Source organism: Ochotona curzoniae, unplaced genomic scaffold (genome assembly GCF_017591425.1).
Source record: "Ochotona curzoniae isolate NIBS_2020 unplaced genomic scaffold, NIBS_Ocur_1.0 contig_4064, whole genome shotgun sequence".
In the NCBI taxonomy this organism is placed as follows: Eukaryota; Metazoa; Chordata; class Mammalia; order Lagomorpha; family Ochotonidae; genus Ochotona; species Ochotona curzoniae.
This window is the reverse complement of record NW_024466107.1, coordinates 728,556-749,632: the sequence shown is the minus strand read 5'-3', so window position 1 is coordinate 749,632 and position 21,077 is coordinate 728,556. Positions and strand designations below refer to the sequence as shown.

Here is a 21,077-nt window from a genome sequence, read left to right as displayed (position 1 = left end):
TGTTAACGCGGATAAGCGAGGTGTACTACAGGAAAGGGTTACTTGACATCTTCATGTTCTATCTCACTGTCTTAGCCTACTGTGTTACCATAGACTTGGAGGGATCAGGTGTCGAGGCACAAGATGAGCAGGGTGGAAGAGGGGAAGAGCTGCTTGCTGTAGGGGTCTGTGTTTGGTGGTCCGCTTTGTTCTTCAGATTTTTTTTTCTGTGTCTCAGGCTTGATTCCACACCCGGTACTTCCTCCCCCTCCACTTAAGAGATGCAAATAAACAGCCGGTTTACCTGACACGTGAGAAGTCCTAACATGAGAGCCAGCAGGCTGTGGATTTGGGGGACCAGCTGAGTCCTCTTGGCATCTGGAGCATCCAGGCTCTCTTGGGCAGATGAGCGAGGCAGGAACACGTGAGAACGCATCACTCCTGCATCCTACACACACAATTCAGACTTGTCACACCTACGAGTCCTAGGGAGAGCTGGGGACAGATCTTACACTCAGGGATCCGCACAGCTTTCTGCTCTGGTGTCCTCTCCCACTCAAGAGCCTTTCAAGAAGTCTCTATCAAGATTTACTGCATTAAAATCACCATACTTACAAACATTTGTTTACTAATTCACTTAATAATACTTATTTTTCAACGTACTTTTTCATTACAAAAGTTAGATTTTCCTGGGGCTGATGTGGCATATGGGGTGAAACTGCCCCTGTGGTAACAGCATTCTGTAACTACACTGGTTGAGAAAGTTTGGAAGAGTAACAGGTGCTTGGGGGACTGGAATGGGGTTCCAGGCTCTTAGCTTTGGCCTGCCCAGGTTTCACCACTGTACCATTAAAAAAAATCCTATGTATTTTTATTGGAAAGGAAGATTTATAAGGAGAAGGAAAGACAGAGAGGAAGATCTTCCATCCATTGATTCACTCCCCAAGTGACTGCAATGTCCAAAGTTGAGTTGATTTGAAGCCAGGAGCCAGAAGCTTCTGGGTCTCTCACATTAGTACAAGGTTCCAAGGTCTTGGGCTGTCATTTGCTGCTTTCCCAGGTCACAAGCAGGGAGCTGGATGAGAAGTGGATCAGCCAGGACATGAAGTGGCACCCATAAAGAATCCTGGTGCTGGGCCCACCACAGTAGCCTAATGGTTAAAATCCTCCCCTTGCACATGCCGGTATCTGATATGGGCACCAGTGTGGAAGAACCAAAAGAGGCTCCGGGTTCCTGGCTTCAGCTCAGCTCAGCTCCAACATTACAGCCACTTGGGGAGTGAAACAGTGGATAGAAGATCTTTCTCTCTCTGCTTCCTTCTCTCTGTAAATCTGCTTTTCTGATAAGAAATACATAAGCAAGTCAACTGAGGTCTTTGTTTTGGCCAGGAGTTGTTCAGGTTAAGGTCTCTGGACCAGGGGCTTCAGTGAGTGCCTACTGCCAGCAGAAAAGCAACCCAGGCTGGCAGGCCTCCTGGCCTGAGAATGCCCACTCTGTGCTAACTATGCCACTATACAGCAGAGTTGTTTATTTGTTTTTTAAACTTATTTTTATTGGAAAGCCAGATACACAGAGAGGAAGAGAGACAGAGATCTTCTGTCCGCTGGTTCACTCCCCAAGTGACCACAATGGCCAAAGCTGAGTCGATCCATAGTTAGGAGCCAGAAGCTTCTTCTGGCTCTCCCACGCAGGTGCAGGGTCCCAAGGCTTTGGGCTGTCCTCTACTGCTTTCCCAGGCCACAGGCAGGGAGTGGGATGGGAAGCAGGGCAGCCAGGACATGAACAAGTGCCCATGTGGGATCCTGGAGTAAGCAAGGCTAGCACCCTAGGCCTAGGCTGTCACACTGCCCCCTCCTTTTTAAAGTTAAATGGGGAAGGCGTAGATGCTAGGCCAGGACAAGCCCCCTGCCCCGCTCCCAGGCGGGGGTGGAGGGCTGCAGATGGCCCAGGAAAGGGGGTCTGGGGACATGTTGGAGTGGGAGTGGCTGAGGCATGTGTGAAGAAGAGCAATGACTCTGGGGGTCTCCACAGACAGGGCCACTACACTTGCAGTAGGCTAGCCTGTTGAGACAGAGTGGTTTAAGTGGAAACTGAGGGCAAGGCACCCACCCATGTGGAACACCTGAGCTGGGCTCAAAGGAACTCCCTCCAACTGCCCCCACCCGCTGGCTCAGGATGGGCTGAACAAGGCTATAGCACCTGCTGGCAAATGCTGAGACTGAGGGCTAGCCATCTCACACTGGGCCATAGCATACACTGGCATGCATAAGATCCAAGGGGTCTGGTAGAGGTCTCGAAGGGGTCTGGTAGAGGAGCTTTGGGGACCCCTTGCTGAGCTGCTGCTTCCACTGCTGAGCTTGAGAGCCGGGACTGGGGACAGGCTAGTCCAGGGACAGGCTGGTCCAGAGGTAAGCTGGTCCAGTTGTGGGCTGGTCCAGGGGCAGGCTGGTCCAGAGGTAAGCTGGTCTAGGGGCAAGCTGGTCTAGGGGCAGGTTGATCCAGGGGTGGGCTGGTCCAGGGGCAGGCTGGTCCAGTGGTAAGCTGGTCCAGTTGTGGGCTGGTCCAGGGGCAGGCTGGTCCAGTGGTAAGCTGGTCTAGGGGCAAGCTGGTCTAGGGGCAGGTTGATCCAGGGGTGGGCTGGTCCAGGGGCAGGCTGGTCCAGTGGTAAGCTGGTCCAGTTGTGGGCTGGTCCAGGGGCAGGCTGGTCCAGAGGTAAGCTGGTCTAGGTGCAGGCTGGTCCAGGGGCAGGCTGGTCCAGGGATAAGCTGGTCTAGATGCAGGCTGGTCCAGGGGTAAGCTGGCCCAGGTGTGGGCTGGTCCAGGGGTAAGCTGGCCTAGGTGCAGGCTGGTCCAGGGGCAAGCTGGTCTAGGTGCAGGCTGGTCCAGGGGAAGGCTGGTCCAAAGGCAGGCTAGGCTGGGTTAGTCTTAAGCAACTGCTTTCAAGTGCCAGGACTTGGTAGAAGTCATGTCAGGTTGGCCTGCAGTATACTTGGTGGGTGAAAGATCTGAAGCTGGGAATAGGCCTGGTGGAGGAAACGTGAGTAATTCCCTGTTGGGCCGCAGCTCCCATTGGTGAGCCTGAGAGCCAGGGCTGCAGGGGCACCAGGCATTTGTTGGCATATGTGTGGGCCAGATCTGGAGGTGGGTTGGGCTGAACCAAGCTGCAGTACTGGAGAGGAAATGGGATGGACATACTAGGCTGCAGCACACACTGGCCTACTGGGGATTGCCCATGTGGGAGATCACCCCTGGATCTCTGCCCACCTAGCCCACAGGGGAGGCCATTGGCACACGGCACACTGTGTCCCTGGGAGAACCTCTGACAAGAGTCGCAACTAACAAAGACCCCAACATGACCCCAACACTGGGCATGCAGCAAGAGCATGCCAGTCTCTCTCTCTCTCTCTTTAATGAACTGTGCTAGGACTTCCTTTGTAAATAACTCTAGGAAGTCAAATGTTACATGAATCCTGCTTTTCAGCAGGTAACAGGGTTTGCCCTGAGACACAGCTCCCTGTGCTTCCTGACCTTTAACTTCATTGGAGGGTCCAGAGAGATAGACATGTCTGTTAGCCAGTCATAATGCTGTTGGGTGGAAGTACTGTTGGGACTGCCCTTCTGCCCACCCCCTCTTCCTATCCTATATAAGCTTGTGACTTCCCTAAAATAAATGGACATCCTTCAGCACCAGTTTATCTCCAGTATTTCTGCTGCAGAAGAACACTGTAGCCTGGACTGAAGACCCCCAAGATGCCCTGACTAAGCTGTGGCACCTGTGGATGTGTGTAAATACCAGGGCTGTGGCAGGCTGGGCTGAGCTAGACGGCAACACCTGTTGGTTGGGGCTGGGGTAGAGCTGACCAGGCAGCTGCATCCACTGCTAAGTGCACTGGCTGGTGCAGGCAACAATCTGACCCTATCCTGGCTGGAACACATAAGAGTTACATCTGAGGTCATCCCAGGTGAGGTTTCTTAGGGGACTCCCCAACTAGACCACTGAACTCAAACCCTGGTCATAGGGAAAAATCACAGGATGTGTGGTCTGACCTTGGAGTGCATGTATCAGGACTGGGCCTCGTGACAGCTGCTGAGGCCTGTGTGGTGGACAGCATGTCCAGGTACTCATGGGGGACATGAAAGCCAGCTCATTTAGGCCTGTCTCATCAGAGGATGGAAAGCAGAACAGATCGGACAACTCTGTTGGCCAAGCATGTTCCTGGGCCTGCTGGGTGCACTAAGGTGGACTTGGTCAGTCAGTAGACGTTGGAAAGATTTTCTCAGCTCTGGTGCAATGAAGCTGACAACATCTCAGATCTAGATCGCTCGAGTAGCATCCTCAGAACACTCTTCCCTGCACTGGAGTCTTGAAGGTATCATCAACGAATGTCACTCATTCGCAGGTGCTGTTGCAGTTTGATAGCAAGAAGTGGCCCCTTCCCCTCCCCCTGCGGGCACACCTACCTTCCCCTCCCCCTGCGGGCACACCTACCTTCCCCTCCCCCTGCGGACACACCTACCTTCCCCTCCCCCTGCAGACACACCTACCTTCCCCTGTGGACACACCTACCTTCCCCTCCCCCTGCAGACACACCTACCTTCCCCTGCGAACACACCTACCTTCCCCTCCCCCTGCAGACACACCTACCTTCCCCTCCCCCTGCGGGCACACCTACCTTCCCCTCCCCCTGCGGGCACACCTACCTTCCCCTTCCCCTGTGGACACACCTACCTTCCCCTTCCCCTGCGGGCACACCTACCTTCCCCTTCCCCTGTGGACACACCTACCTTCCCCTCCCCCTGCGGGCACACCTACCTTCCCCTGTGGGCACACCTACCTTCCCCTCCCCCTGCGGGCACACCTACCTTCCCCTCCCCCTGCGGGCACACCTACCTTCCCCTGTGGACACACCTACCTTCGCCTGTGGACACACCTACCTTCCCTTGCGGACACACCTACCTTCCCCTCCCCCTGCGGACACACCTACCTTCCCCTCCCCCTGCGGGCACACCTACCTTCCCCTGTGGACACACCTACCTTCCCCTGCGGACACACCTACCTTCCCCTCCCCCTGCGGACACACCTACCTTCCCCTCCCCCTGTGGGCACACCTACCTTCCTCAGTACCTGAACTCCCCCGTCTAATCAGAGGCCAACATGGGCAGGCATCTCTCTCAACTATGCAAATAATATTTTTTTAAAAAGATAAAAAATCATAACAATAATTAAATTGTTTTGAAACCTTCCCCCCCCCCAAAAAAAAGAAAATAAAATCCTTTCTCAATGGTAGCTTTGGAATTACCTAGGCTAATTACCTAAGAAGCACAGGTGGCTGCCATTGCCCCTGACCAACACGCCTCTGGACCAGTGCAGCACATCCCTTCTTGTCTGCTTCCTTTTTAACTTAGTAACTCTTACTGTGAACAATGACAGTTAAGTATCCTACGCAACAAACTTCCCATCAATACCTTGTTGATGCCTGCCTCCATCACGTCCTCCAGCTGCTCCTTCAGCTGAGCCATGTGCAACGTGGGGACGCCGCCGTTCTGCTCCTTGCTGCTTGCCACTGGCTGCTCAACTTGTGCATTTTCTCTTTGCACTTCCTCCACCTGCTGCTGGAGAGTTGGATTCTTAGTCCTTTCACTTCCACACACCAACTGCACATTTTTAACATGGGTCATCAATCTCTCAAGTCTAGATTTCAATTTCTGCCTTTCTTCCAGGTTTTTCTCCTCATGTTTCTGGAATTCCTCCCGTAAATAGAAGAACTCTCGTTCTGGAGTCTCTTTTTCCCTTTTCAACAAGTCCAGGTCAGAGGAGCCGACCTTCTCCGGCGTTCCTCTGGGATGCGGCGGCTTCTGCGCCCCTTCCTCTCGGATGACGAAGCCTTGGTCCAGCATTCCTCTGGGATGCGGCTTCTGCGCCCCTTCCTCTCGGATGACGAAGCCTTGGTCCGGCGTTCCTCTGGGATGCGGCTTCTGCGCCCCTTCCTCTTGGATGACGAAGCCTTGGTCCAGCGTTCCTCTGGGATGCGGCGGCTTCTCGGCTCCTTCCTCTTGGTCCGTCTGTGTGCACTGGTTTACAGAGATGTGTTTTGCTTGCATTTCAGTGAGGTGTCTTTCCTGCAGACGAATATAACTGACCTTGACCTTTTTGACTTCGAGTCGTAGAACTTCCCTCTCTTTCCTGGATTCCTGCAGATGTCTCTGGGTGTTGGCTAAAACCTCCTGCAGATTCTGCAGTGTCCTGTTAGCCTCATTCTTCTCTAGGATTAGGTTGTATTTGTCTTCGATTAATTCTTCGATGTTCTCCTTTAGCTTGTTGATGATGTCCACGAACCCTTGCTGCTTAGCAACCTTCACCTGCAGCTCTCTCACCTTCTTCTCCAAATACAGATTGCTGCACTGCAGGTCTTGGATGCGCACCTGCTGTCTTCTGTTGGTGTGTTTCAGCTTCTTTAACACTTCGTTTAACGCCATGTCCTCTTCTGCAGGCTGCAGGCTCTCCGAGCTCTGCTCCGTGTCAGGCGTCCTGCGGTCCTCGCCACTCCAGGAGATGCCCGCGAGAGGCCAGGCTGGCACAAGCTGTGCACCCCCCAGGCCCTCTGCTGTCGCCTTCTCCTGGGGCTGGGCCGGAGTCTGGGCTGTCTCTTCAGGGTTTTGCGTTTCTTTTGAAGCAACTTCAGCCTGTAAGTCACAGTAAACAAACATACAACAGGATTGTGGACTTTGTAATCATGCGGAGGTGGCCTTCAATCCTGGCTCCCTAATTCCTCAGCTGCCAGACAGCCGAATAGCTACTTCAGGAGGAAGAACTGAGAACGTAATACACAGAAATTGTTCCGTGCGCACACAGCAAAGCACAAGCAGCAAGTGCACGTCAGGAATTGTATCAGGTGACTGTAAGGAGAGAAAAGGAGCTGCAGCCAGTGCTGCAGTGCAGCTGAGCCGCCATCCGCAGTGCCAGCATCCTATCCGGGGCGGGTTCAAGTCCTGGCTGCTCCACTGCCCGTGCAGCTCCCTGCTCGTGCTCCTGTGAAAGGAACAGAAGATGCTCCAAGCGCTCAGGCCCTGCCGCTGCCTGCAAGGGCCAGGTGGAGCTGCTGGCTCCGGGCCGGCCTGGCCCTGGCTGCTGTTCCACTAGGGCAGAACACCCGTGGATGGCAATTCTCTGACTCTCCCTCTTGCTAACTCTCCCTCTCAAATAAGTAAATAAAACCTTTTCTTTTAAAAAAATTATTTTATTTTTATTGGAAAGGCAGATTTACAGAGACTAAGAGAAAGATCTTCCATCCACTGATTTACTCCCCAAGTGGCCACAATGGCTGGAACTGAGCTGATTCAAAGCTAGGAACCAGGAGCTTCTTATGGGTCTCCCAGGCAAGGGTTAGGGTCCCAAGGCCTGGGCTGTCCTCTACTGCTCTTCCAGACCACAAGCAGGCCAGGATACGAACTGGCACCCATATGGGATCTGGGTGTGTGCAAGGCGAGGACTTTAGCCACTAGGTCCATCAATAAAAATAGAGAGGGCCCCATAAATAAAACCTTTTAAAGAAAGAAAAGATAGGTGCTGATCCTGTGGCACAGTGAGTTAAGCCACTTGCAACGCCAGCATCTAGTGCCGGATTCCTGGTTCAAGTGCTGGCTTCTCTGCCTCTGAGCCGGCTCTCCGCCCACACACTGAGCATGTGGCAGAGGACGGCCGAGCACCGGGCCCTGCCACCCATGTGGGAGACCCAGATGGAGTGCTGTGCTTCTGGTTTCAGCAAGGCCAGCCATTGTCATTAAAGAATGATCCAGTAGGCACGAGATTTTTCTGTCTCTCCTTCTCTCTGTCTGTGTGACTCTGCTTTCAAATAAATAAACAAATACATCTTAAGGAGAAAAAAACCTGAAAATTTCAACTTTACTTAGTGTCATCATTTATCATGCAGTTTTTAAAAATTAATTTATTTTATAAGGAGACAGAAACTTTCTCTCTGCTGTTTCCCTTGCCAAATGGCTACAACATTTGAGGCTGGGCAGATCTTCCCTGGACATAGATGAAGTTTTATTTGACTTTAAATGAATTAAAACAAATAAACGCACCAATCACCCCCATGGACTTTAAGATGTTATCTGAATACTTTTAAAAAATTCCTCACTTAGGTTCCAGTGTGATAACTTATAGGCTAATCCTCTACCTCCAAGCATTGAGATCCTACATGGGTGCCAGTTCTTGTCCCGGCTGCTCCACTTCCCATCCAGCTCCCTGCCTGTGGCCTGGGAAAGCAGCAGAGGACAGCCCACAGCCCTGGGACCCTGCACCTGCGTGGGTGCAGCTCTTCATAGTTTCCAGGCTCCCTGCAGTTGCAGGTTTCCCAGATGTTTCTGCTACATGGAATGCTCTTCCCCCAGAGTTGCCTAAACTCTTGCTCATCCTGTAGAGCTCAAGTCAATGACCATTTCTCCAGGGAGGCCTTCCCCAGGGACCCCAACTGGGGCAGTATCCTCACCACGGATGCCCACTCTAGTTCTATTGACAACACTGCTGCATCTTTAGATTCACATTTTAAAGGTTTTATTATTTATTTTTATTGGAAAAGCAGATCATATTTAAGGAGAGAAGGAAAGAGAAAGATCTTCCATCCACTGTTTCACTTTCCAAATGGTCACAACAGCCAGAGCTGAGCTGATCCAAAGCAAGGAGCCAGGGTTGCCCCTGTGAGTGCAAAGTTCCAAGACTTTGGACCATCCTCTGCTGCCTTCCCAGGCCACAAGCATGGAGCTGGATGGGAAGTGGGGTAGCTGGGACACAAGCCAGTGGCCATGTGGGATGCTGGCATTTGGAAGGTGAGGATGGAGCCACTGAACCATCACAGCGGGCTCCTAATTTACTTTTTTGTGTGACTGGGCAACGTCTCTCTCCCTGGTGGACATTTTCCTGCCTCTCAGAGCCATGTTTTCATCTGCCTAATAAGATGCCCGGAGCACTGCTGAAAAACTGACTCCGGCCGGAATGGAGCAGTCCTGGAAACCCTGACTGAGCAGACAGAGTCACAAAGGAGATCCCCCCATCTGAGTTTGCTCCTCACATGTCCACAAACGCTAAGGCTGGGGAGTTCAGGCCTCGTTCAGGCCTCCCAGGTAGCAGTGCCAAGGGTCTGCTGCCTTCCAGAAGCTAGGACGAAAAGCAGATACTCTCGATATTGGGGGCCAGGCGTCTCAGCCAGTGTCCAGCCCTAAGCTGACTTTTTAAAATGCTGTTTTCCACCCATCAGCATGGGGAAGTCAAGTTCTTTGTCTTTTATTAAGTGTAATTTATTTCTTTTTTCTTATTTCAAAGAGGGAAGCAGAGAGAGTTTCCATTCATCGGCTCACTGTCCAAGTGACCACAATGTTGACACTGTCAGGAGCCAGCAGTGCCATCTGAGCGTCCCATCTGGGGTCAGGAAGCCACAGCCTTGGGCCACCATGTGTGGTCTGCCAGGGTGCACACGAGCGGGAAGCTGGCTCGGGAGCGGAGGCAGGATGTGGCCTGAGGCACTGCAGTCCACGGAAGCATGGCTTTCACCTGCAGCCTTAAAGCTCTCTTTTTAAGCTGCCATCTGCTTCCAGATGCAAGGTGTCTGAACTTTCTGAACAACCCTCTTATGCATGGATTTAAAACATCTTTACAGCAAGATAAACACATCCTTTAACTGTATCTTCCATAAAGTCTGTGAAGCCCGATAGGTGAACAGAACTGTCCACACTGGAAGCGAAGTGCAACGGCAGAAATCTTCTCACCGAATACACACTGAAAAGGAACTTGGATGTTTTGGTTCAGAGTACCGGACTTCACCCTGCTAGAACCTTCACTCATCTTAGGATTTGGCCCAGAATCGTTACATCAAAAAACAGCATGGTTTCCACGGTGGCAGAATTGCTTGTCAACAAAGTCAACATCATCTGGTTATGGTCTTAGGCACTAGTCCAGGGTCATGAGCATGGAAGCCATGCGTCCCCATCTATGTAATGCCCATCCGTGATTCAGCGGATGCTCACCCATCACCCCCTGGCTCCTGAGACGGGGTGCTGCGCTGTTGTGTAACCACTCCCCTCTCAAGGCCCACGGCAGGGAGGGGCTCTTGCCTGGTCACGTGCTTCTGTCGCTCTTCCACCCTGGCTCTCCGCCCCTCAACCACCCACAATCTCTCTGGCTTCCCACAGATCCAAGACAGGGAGCCCCTGAGCATGGCCCTGAGTGCCTGTGTTCCTCACCCTCTGTTCACTTGGCTGAGTCAGTGAAGAAGCAAATGCCAAGATTCTTTGAATTTCTGATGTGTGTACGTTCAAGAACCCGTGGAGTGCTGAAGCCTAGCAGTGATGGAATGTGGACAGAGAAGCCAGGAAAAGGTGGAGGTTTGCAGTTTCCTAAGTGTGTCCCGGTTGTCTCTTAGGATTCATTTACATTGCTGGGGAAGCTGGCACATAGGTCTGCAGTTTATTAGATGGACTTGATGGTGAAGGTCATTTGTCCCTCTCAGGGTTTCGATCCAGAGTGGACTGACACAGTGGGCACTGTCATTGCCAAGCTGGTCAGTGAAGACTCCTTAGTACATCCTAGCCTGGTCTGGCTCTCTCTCGCACCATACAGTCTTTCCTTGTCTTACAATGTAATCAGCACTCCTTCCTCTTCTTGGCCTTTCCTTTTCTATAAATTCCAGGAGTACCAGTTGAATCAACAAATACAAAAGTCTGCTAAATTCAGGGCACCATGTAGATGGTGTGGGGCACAAGGAGAAATAAGACAGATCCCCATCCTCACAAAGAAATGGCCATTTGGTTGAGTCAATCCCTAGATATGGAGTTGATTTAATCAGGAAAATCAATTTCTGAATTAAGATCTTAAGGTTAACTTTTGCTAGAGAAGCAAAGTGTTGACTGGAATTTAGTGCTATGTTGAAGACTCAGATCATCTCCAGGTACGATATTTGTCTAAAAACCCACACACCCTTTCTTAGCCCACAAATCAGTGACCATCGACCATCTTACCTCCTCTGCTTTGTCACTAACTCTCAGATCATGCAGGTCAAAGCGATCTGTGCCATAAGCTGATCCTTCAACATTATAGTAACCGTCATTCTCATAGAAGCAGCTCTGTGGTCGCTCTGGACGGAGGGCCGACTCCCTGGCAGCACAGCCCGCCAGGGGCTGTTCTGTGAAGCTCCATGATTCTTCATCGCAGCAGATGAGAGCTGGGCTGCTGGGAGATCGTCTGGCACATTCCTTAAGAAATGTATCATTTTTTGTTGCAATGCTAGTCTCTTCGGGGTCTTCTTGTTCCAATGCATCCTGCTTTATGTAAATGTCTTCCACATAACTGCACCCCAGGTTTTGCGGCTCTGGCTCCTCCACATGGTAGAAGCCTTCTGTCAGATGCTGAGGCACTGTTGTTTTATCAGGAAACACCTCTGCCCAGTGAGCCTCGCAGAGGGGCCCCAGGGGAGGATGGCTGGCGTGCACTGGATGAATGTGCACACGCTGGGAGCAGTCTCCAAGGTAAGCGCCTGAAAATGAGAAGGTAGAAATGAGTTTAGTTACAGTGACAACAGCAACTCTGCCTTCTAGGAGGCAAGGATTATGCCATGCGTATTTGCTGTGTGAATTTCAGCATGGCTCTGCAGCTGGCAAATGCAGCAAAGCGACCGGGGCCGGGGAAAGGGTGTCCTCCACAGACCACCACGGGGCTCAGTGCACATGGCTCAGTCCCCACAGACCACCAAGGGACGCTCAGTGCACACGGCTCAGTCCCCACAGACCACCACGGGGCTCAGTGCACACGGCTCAGTCCTCACAGACCAACATGGGGCTCAGTGCACACGGCTCAGTCCTCACAGATCACCACGGGGCTCAGTGCGCACGGCTCAGTCCCCACAGACCACCAAGGGACGCTCAGTGCACACGGCTCAGTCCCCACAGACCACCACGGGGCTCAGTGCACACGGCTCAGTCCTCACAGACCAACATGGGGCTCAGTGCACACGGCTCAGTCCCTCACAGATCACCACGGGGCTCAGTGCACACGGCTCAGTCCCCACAGACCATCAAGGGACGCTCAGTGCGCACGGCTCAGTCCCCATAGACCACCACACGGTCAGTGCGCACGGCTCAGTCCCCACAGATCACCACAGGACTCAGTGCACACGGCTCAGTCTCCACAGATCACCACACGGTCAGTGCACACGGCTCAGTCCCACAGATCACCACAGGGTCAGTGCGCACGGCTCAGTCCCCACAGATCACCACGGGGCTCAGTGCACACGGCTCAGTCCCCACAGATCACCACGGGGCTCAGTGCACATGGCTCAGTCCCCACAGACCACCACAGGGTCAGTGCACATGGCTCAGTCCCCACAGATCACCACGGGGCTCAGTGCGCACGGCTCAGTCCCCACAGATCACCACGGGCTCAGTGCACACGGCTCAGTCCCCACAGATCACCACAGGGTCAGTGTGCACGGCTCAGTCCCCACAGATCACTACAGGGTCAGTGCACACGGCTCAGTCCCCACAGATCACCACGGGGCTCAGTGCGCACGGCTCAGTCCCCACAGATCACCACAGGGTCAGTGCACACGGCTCAGTCCCCACAGATCACTACAGGGTCAGTGCACACGGCTCAGTCCCCACAGATCACCACGGGGCTCAGTGCACACGGCTCAGTCCTCACAGACCACCACGGGGCTCAGTGCGCACGGCTCAGTCCCACAGACCACCACAGGGTCAGTGCACACGGCTCAGGAGAAACAGCATAGGACAGATCCACTTCCCTCCTCGGACTGTGCTTTTTAGATGTGTTAATTAGTACAAAGACAGGATGCAAAAGCTGTTCACGCTCATAATTCTAGGGATTGGTCCTGTTACTCCTCCTATTTTACAGGCAAGGAAACTATTAATGCAAATGATGTATTGACTATTGATGACAATTGTCAGTCACTAACTAAAGTGGCTGAATCGCAGCACAGCTCCATGTCCACAGCACTTCCTTTAGATGCTTCCCTGCACTCTTTCTCCATAGGACAGACTGTCCCTAGGTGACGCATACCAAAAATTCAGAGATGAGAACGAACTGAACCTTAACAGAATGATCCATCACTCCCCACCCCGCCCAGAGATGCCTCTGTGTTACAGCCTGCGTGAAGGCACCCTTTTTTAATTAAATTAATTATTTGATGATGATTACAGGGCTGAGCAGGGTGGGAAGAATCAGGGAAAAGTGGGTGAAATCATTCTAATAGTCATTTCATTTCTTCTCTATTTCTTCTTGTGGGGGGGGGATGGGAAGGGGAGAGATAAACAGGAAAGCCACACCCAGCCTTCCAGGGGTGGGGAACCACTACCCAGTATCAACCCAGGGTCCCGCTGTCGTACATGTTCTGTGGGTTCTGACCGAGTGGTCTGGATAATTCTGAAATGCTGGCGATTTTGCTGGCCCAAGGTGAGGTAACCCTCCCACTGTCCACTGGCTGACACAGTCGACCTCAAGTCTCCACTCACCCAAACTTTTGCTGTCCTTGTTTGCAGGGGTAGTTGTCCGATTTGCTCTGTCCTCCTTCCTCTGCTGTGGTACCAAATAGGCTGCCATATTCTCCATGTGCGTTAGGGTCTACGTCCACTACTATGCCTTTTTCACTCGCAGGCAGGTTCAGGGACTATGGCCAGGTGATGTGAGCCCTGCAGATCCCCAGCCCTGGGGCTCACGAACCCAGCAGCCCACAGCTCAGGTGTGCCAAGGGACTAGGGCCAAGCGACCCAAGCCCTCAGGATCCTCCGCCCCCGGGGCTCATTAACCTGGCATCTACCTGGTACGCAGGTTCCAGGATCTGGGCCAGGCGACCTGAGCCCCGCCCTCAGCCATCCCCTACCCTCTGGGGTTCATGAACCTGGCATCCACCTGGCAGGCAGGACCCAGAACTTAAGGCCAGGTGACCCAAGTCCCTCCAGATCCCCTGCCCCTGGGGCTCATGAACCCAGCATCCACCTGGTAGACAGGCTCCAGGACCTGGACCAGGTGACCTGAGCCCCCACGGATCCGCTGCTCCTGGGGTTCATGGACCTGGGCCAGGCAACCCAAGCCTCCCCATCCCCTGCTCCTGGGGCTCATGGAAGGCACCCTTTCTCTCCATTTTCTCCTACTTGTACAACTCCTTTAAGCATTAAGTCCCAGACATTCGTATTTCTAACTGCTGTCTCAGCAATTTCTTTCCCAGCATCCCTAGATTCAAAGAAACAACTACCAGCTCCATTTATTAAGCAGGTAGGTGCCCAGAAGTATCTGTCCGAACAACTTAGCTCTGGGAAAATACATACAAACTAAAAGGCAGATGTTTCCGTTTTTGGCAACCACACCGCTTGCCTCTGGACGGCATCTCAGCGTGGGGTTACTGGACAGCCCCTCACTCTCCAGCACACGCTAATTCCACAGGAACTCTTATTATAGCAACTGAGAAAAACCCAGCATTGCAAATCCAGCCTCCTATAAAACAGTAAATATTACTAGAACAGTGAGCTACCTGAGCTGGAAGTCTGTGGAGCGTCACGGATGTCCAGTGCGGTTGTTTCTCTGGAATCTCAGAGAGCGACTGGTTAAGTCCCAGCCCGCCTTGCTGGCGTCCCATATGGGCATTCCACTTCTGACCCACTGCCCCATTAGTGTAGCTGGGGAGGCAGAGGATAGCGGGAGAAGCACTTGAGTCCCTGAACCCACGTGGAGACCCAACGGAGTTCCAGGCTCCTGACTTCAGCTTGGCTGGCTCCGGCCACTGTGGCCACTTGGGGAATGGACCCGTGACTCAGCTCACTCTTTCTCCAGCTCCCTCTTTCTCTGTATAACTACCTTCCACGTAAATTATCTTTTTAAAAGATTTACTTCTTTGAAAGTCAGAGTTACAAACACAGAGAGGAAGAAAAAGAGAACCTCCACTTGCTCACCACACACCCCAAATTCCCACAACAGCCAGGATGAAGCCAGGAGCCAGGAGCTACCCTAGGGCTGCAGGGCCCAGCACTAGCCAGGACGAAGCCAGGAGCCAGGAGCCCCCACGTGGGTGCAGGGCCCGTCCCATAGGCAGAGCCAGTTCTTTTTTTTTTTTTTTTTTAAGATTTATTTATTTATTGGAAAGTCAGATATACAAAGAGGAGGAGAGACAGAGAGGAAGATCTTCCGTCTGATGATTCACTCCCCAAGTGAGCACAATGGCCGATGCTATGCCGATCTGAAGCCAGGATCCAGGAACTTCTTCCGGGTCTCCCACATGGGTGCAGGGTCCCAAAGTTTTGGGCTGTCCTCGACTGCCTTCCTGGCCACAAGCAGGGAGCTGGATGGGAAGTGGAGCTGCCAGGATTAGAACCGGCGCCCATAAGGGATCCTGGCATGCTCAAGGTGAGGACTTTAGCCTAGGCCACGCCGCCAGGCCCCAGAGCCAGTTCTTGTTCTGGTTACGTCACTTCCCTTCCAGCTCCTTGCTTGTGGCCTGGGAAAGCAGTGGAGGATGGCTCAGGTCTTTGGGCCCTTGCACCCATGTGGGATACCTGGAAGAAGTTCCTGGATCCTGGCTTCAGATTGGCTCAGTTCCGGCCAGTAAGAACTGAGACTTGGGCAGGCTGGGCCAGATTTCAGAACCTGCTGGCAAGCGTCGAGACTGGAAGCAGGTCATGCCAGGCTACATCACAACACCTGTTGCCACATGCAAGATGCGAGGATGTGAGGGTGTGGGAGGGGAACTCTGGGGGCTCCCTGCTAGACCACTGCTCCCACTAGTGAGCCTGGGAGCTGGACTTGGGTGGTCAGGCCAGGCAGGACTGCAGCACCTGCGGGCATGTGTGTGGGCTCGTGTAAGCCAACAGTGGGCAGTGAGTACCTCAGCAGAAGACGGGAAGCAGAGCAGGTCGCACAACTCTCCTAGCTAGGCTCTGCAGCAAATGTCTAGACTTGGTCAGCCAACAGATCCTACGTTTTCTCAACCCTGGTGCAATGAAGCTGATGACATCTCGTAACTATCAAGACCATTCAAGTAGCACCCTTACAACATTCTACACACTGAGGTCTCCCAGGTGACATCAAGTGGCCATTTCCACACCCAGGCACCATGTAGTCCGACAGTAAGCAGTTCCTTCAGCCCACGGACACAGGGGGTGCTCTTCCCTCGGCCCATGGACACAGGTGGTGCTGTTCCCTCGGCCCATGGACACAGGTGGTGTTGTTCCCTCGGCCCATGGACACAGGGGGAGGCCGTTCCCTCGGCCCATGGACACAGGTGGTGCTGTTCCCTCGGCCCATGGACACAGGTGGTGTTGTTCCCTCGGCCCATGGACACAGGGGGAGGCCGTTCCCTCGGCCCATGGACACAGGTGGTGCTGTTCCCTCGGCCCATGGACACAGGGGGATGCAAAAGAAATGAAAGAAACTGAAAGACTTGCATGACCCCCCCCTTCATCCTCAGCCCTCCCACCCACAGCAGAGCCTGCACACTGTGCACCCCTCTCAACTACATATACAATACTAAAACTAAGCTTGATTAAATTGCCTCACAAAATTAACTTCTAAAGAGCTTTCAGCGATCAAGATTAAAATGAAATATTTTTGATTATATAAATACATGTCTTTTAAGAGACCTAAATTGTGTAAAATTTTGGTGTGTGAGACAGAACTCATTTGCCTAAAGCCTTGGACCTTCTGCAAGTGACTCTCAGCCTCCTTGTTCAAACAGCCCTACTAGGGCCTGGCACAATGGTTCAAAAGGCTAATCTTCCATCTGCAAGCACCAGCATCCCATGTGGGAGCCGGTTTGTATCTTGGCAGCCCCACTTCCCATCCAGCTCGCTGCATGTGGCCTGGGAGAGCAGTTGAAGTCAGCCCAAAGCTTTGGGATCTTGCACCCACTTGAGAGACCTGGACAAAGCTCCCAGCTTCAGGTCAGCTCACTCTGGCCACTGTGGCCACGTGGGAAGTGACCCAGTGGATGCAAAATGTTTCTCTCTGCCTCTCCTTCTCCCAGTAAATCTGTCTTTGCAACAAAGATAAATACATATTTATTTAAAATAGCGCGAGGACGTGTTTTAAAACTGTTGCAGAAGCCTGTCTGTGAATTTAAGATGCCATGGAGCATGAAGTGCTCGGTGGGTGCCGAGACACCATTCTCATCGTTAGCCTCCCGGAACACACAAGAAAATCCTGGCAAACACTTACCATGCAGCAGGTCATGCACGGTGCTGTAAAAAGTTTCATGCAATGTGAGTTTGGGCTCATTTTCCCTTTCTCCATGTATGGAGATTCCTTCATTCTGTGTGGATAAAAAGGCAATAATATCAATAATTCAAGACGACACCGTAAGTACCTTTCCCAAGTACAGGCACACACGCTGTTGCAGTGCCGGAATGTGTCTCACATCTGGCGTTTAGTAAAACCATGCCAAGTCACATTTACAACAAGCAAATCACTACCTCCACCCCTGGGGCGTGCCAGTCGTCCCCACCCCATAGGGGAGTGCCAGTTGTCTCCACCCCTGGGACGTGCCAGTCGTCCCCACCCCATAGGGGAGTGCCAGTTATCTCCACCCCATAGGGGAGCGCCAGTTGTCTCCACCCCAAAGGGGAGTGCCAGTCGCCCCCACCCCTGGGGCGTGCCAGTCCTCTCCACCCATAGGGGCGTGCCAGTTGTCCCCACCCCATAGGGGAGTGCCAGTCATCTCCACCCCATAGGGGAGTGCCAGTTGTCTCCACCCCTGGGGCGTGCCAGTTGGAGCCCTGGCTGCTCAGCTCCTGGCGCACCGTCCTGGTGACACACCCAGGAGGCAGCAGATGACCCACACACACACAAGGACTCCAGAGGAGCTCCAGGTTTTCGGCTCGGCCAGACCCAGCCCTGGCTGTCACAGGCATTTCAGCAGTGACCCAGGACATGGAAGGCTGGGCATCTGCTCCTCAAGGGGATGAAAACAAACACTTTTAAAAAACATACTATTTAGGGCCTGGCACAATAGTGTAGTGGTTAGAGTCCTTACCTTGCACGCACCAGGATCCCATATGGGTGCCGGTTCTAATTTCATCAGCCCCACTTCCCATCCAGTTCTCTGCTTGTGGCATGGGAAAGCAGTCGAGGACAGCCCAAAGCCTTGGGACCCTGCACCTGCGTGGGAGACCAGGAATAGCTCCTGGCTCCTGGCTTTGGATTGGTTCAGCTACAGCCATTATGGCCGCTTGGGGAGTGAGCCATCGGATGGAAGATCTTCCTCTCTGTCTCTCCTCCTCTCTGTATATTCGCCTTTCCAATAAAAATAAAAATAAATCTTATAAAAAAAATATTTTAATTCTATTTCCTATCACTAAGCAGCCCTTTAGAATGTTTTGCCAGTTGATAGGATAAATCCTATGAACTGGTAAATAGTTAAACAGCTGATTTTCACCTACAAAAATGCAATTTCATGATACAGTGACTTGATAAAGTCCGATCATCTCCCTAATCCCTTGTTATTAGCCATCAAACACTGAGAACAATGACCCCAATCACGGGACATGACAAGCTCTTCTGTGAGAAAAGACACTAGGACATTTCACGAGTGGGGGAGTCACCTGCACACCAGATGCTGTGAGCCACCGGTGATCACGTGCAGGCCAACCCAGTGGCAGGTGCACCAGGCCAGAGGCCAGGTCCCTGGAGTGCACCTGCCGCCTCGGGCTGAGGTTCTGTGGTCGTGCTCTGGCCACACCAGGGGACTTACGCGGAGGTTAGGGAATGGAGCGGTTGGAACACTATCTGTGCAATTCTACCTTTCTTGGTCCAGTGTGGGAACTGGGCAAACCAGGCCCAGGATCCAAGCCAGCCTCCCCAGCCCATGTGTCTTCTGGGAATCCTACGCCTCCGGTTCCTGGGGCCCCTTCAGATGGAAGATAATTGCAGGACGAATGCAAGGCGCACCTGCGGCAAATCGGATACGCTGCTGACGGACTGGACACACATGGGAGAACTGGAGGGCGTCAGCTCCTGCGAGCCCGTCAGGCGCTGGGGAGCGTCTCCGATGCTGAGGACGTCCGATTCCGACATGCTTGCTAACTCTCCATCAGAGGTGTCTGCTTCCAAAGGCGGGGGTCCTGAAGGGGATGACAAAACTGCTGACAGAGCTTGTCCCTCACCGTTCAATGATGGAAGCCCCTCTTTATAACACCACAATTCTATGTCAATTACCAGATGCAAACACTCACCCCTCCTCTCACCAGGGCAAAGTTCAACTGCCCTAAACTCTAAAATGTCACTTATTCGGATGTTAGAAAAATGTCACACTTCAGTATGATTATGCCATGCTAACTTGGTTTGGGACCAAACATCAATTTGGACAGAAATGAGGTTCTCCGTGTGGTTCCCATCCAAGATCCACCTGAAAAGCTCAGCACTGGGGCAGACGCAGTCTCTCGTCAAAGAGGAGAGGCCTACCCACTTAGCACAGGCCTACCTACTTCCACCAACTGCTCTGCTTCCTTGACCAGCGTCTTTCTGATCAAGTCCCTTCCCGTGCCCACCCATTCTTTCAGGCACCTGGCTTTGAAACTCCGGGGGCGTCTTGGCATCTGTCTGCCTCCCCCTCCATCTGCTCATCACTCCTGTCCATCTCCCCATCACCGCATGGGTCCCTATCGGGGCTGTTGGGAGAGGAGTCCACCTCTGCCCAGCTTTCCAGGTCCAGCGTGCTCCGATCCACCCACCATCGCCCTGCTCTGGGGTTCATGCCCTCCCCGCCACCTCAATCCCCTGTTGGGACAGGTGTTCCTCGCTCAAAGGATTCCTGCCCACCACTCCTTGTGCGTGATCAGCTGTGGTTTGCTCCCGCCTGCCCACAGCGCCCAGGGTGCCTTGCAGCTCCCACCTGCCCATAGACCCCAGGGTGCCTGCAGCTCCTACCTGCCCACAGACCCCAGGGTGTCAGTTCGGAGTCCCCTCACCGTTTCCTGTCAGACAGTGTTGTGTACACAGGAAATACTGATGGATGGGATTCTTGCTATTAAACCCAATCTACCGGCACCACTCATTTGCCTGGTCTGTTTTTGAATTACGAATTGGTAGAATTGATTGAGGATTAGTCATTTTGGAGCCAAGGCCCTTATTTGGCAAAGTGTAAGAAGTGCAGGCCAGACAAGCTGCTTTGCCTGGGCTCCCCTCTCTGCCACAGAACCACACCGCCTCCCGTGAGGTGCAGGGGTTCTGAACAACCCACTTCCAGATGCCAACAGGAAGACAGGAAGACGAAGCAGGAGCACCTCCCCGCAGAGCCCCGAACCTTCTGACAACCTGCCCACCGCTCAGGTGGCGTTGGAGTCAGGCCCAGGCCTCCCCACTCAGAGCCTGGCTCCTTCGCCCTCCTCGGACGCAAATCCATCTGCAGGAGCGGGGACAACCCCACCGCGGCCAGGTCTCTGCACACACGGAGGGTGTACAACCTGTCCGCCAGCAGCCTCGCCATCACCCGCAGGCCGCCCCCAGAGGCCCCGGGCACACTGAACCCCACTTCCAACCCCACTAATGACGTCCGCGGCCCCACCCCGCCGCATCTCAGCGACCCACGTTTCCTTCCATGCCACTTCCAGCCTTCGTTTACGTCCTTACCAGGTTTCTGGTAGCTTTTTTTTTTTTTTTTTTTAAGTTATTGAAATGCTTGGATATTACATTTAAAGCTGGCTGACGCAGGTGTCCAAAGAAGGTGTCCCGGCAGTTAAGTGACTAAAACTCCCAAGTTTTGTTCTTGAACATTTTCTTTGGTGCTGGGACAAACTTTTTTTTTTAAAGCACCAACTTTTTAGGGCGCAGTGCTCTCCCTGCCAGGATCCCCACTGTAACGACTCGGCGCTTCGCTCCTCCACAGCGAAGGTGTGGGCGAAGAACGCCTTCCACCCTCCTCCAACGGCGCCTTCCATCAACCCGCCCGGGGCTCGGGGCGCGCGCCAGAGACCCCACACCGGCGCCCCGACCCCGAAGCAGGGCGGTGAGGAGCGAGCGAGCCCCACGCCAGCCCGGGGCCCAACCGCCCGCGCCCCGGCAGCCGCGCGTCCGACGGAGGGAGCGCGCACGCCCGGCCGCCAGAGTTTG

The 21,077-nt window shown here is 53.2% G+C and overlaps 1 protein-coding gene across 1 annotated transcript in view; it reads right to left on the bottom strand.

The window, feature by feature from the left end:
- Positions 1–21,029, bottom strand: part of CAGE1 (cancer antigen 1) — a 39,738-nt gene extending 18,709 nt beyond the window's left edge. Inside the window, exons 1-6 of the mRNA XM_040984018.1 lie at positions 20,598–21,029; positions 18,918–19,090; positions 17,190–17,283; positions 10,994–11,508; positions 5,447–6,664; positions 284–427 (exon numbers count right to left, since the gene is read on the bottom strand). Of these exons, the coding sequence (XP_040839952.1) occupies positions 284–427; positions 5,447–6,664; positions 10,994–11,508; positions 17,190–17,283; positions 18,918–19,043 (2,097 nt within the window). The 5' untranslated portion in view covers positions 19,044–19,090; positions 20,598–21,029. The remainder of the gene's footprint in view (positions 1–283; positions 428–5,446; positions 6,665–10,993; positions 11,509–17,189; positions 17,284–18,917; positions 19,091–20,597) is intronic.
- Positions 21,030–21,077: the final 48 nt, after the last annotated feature.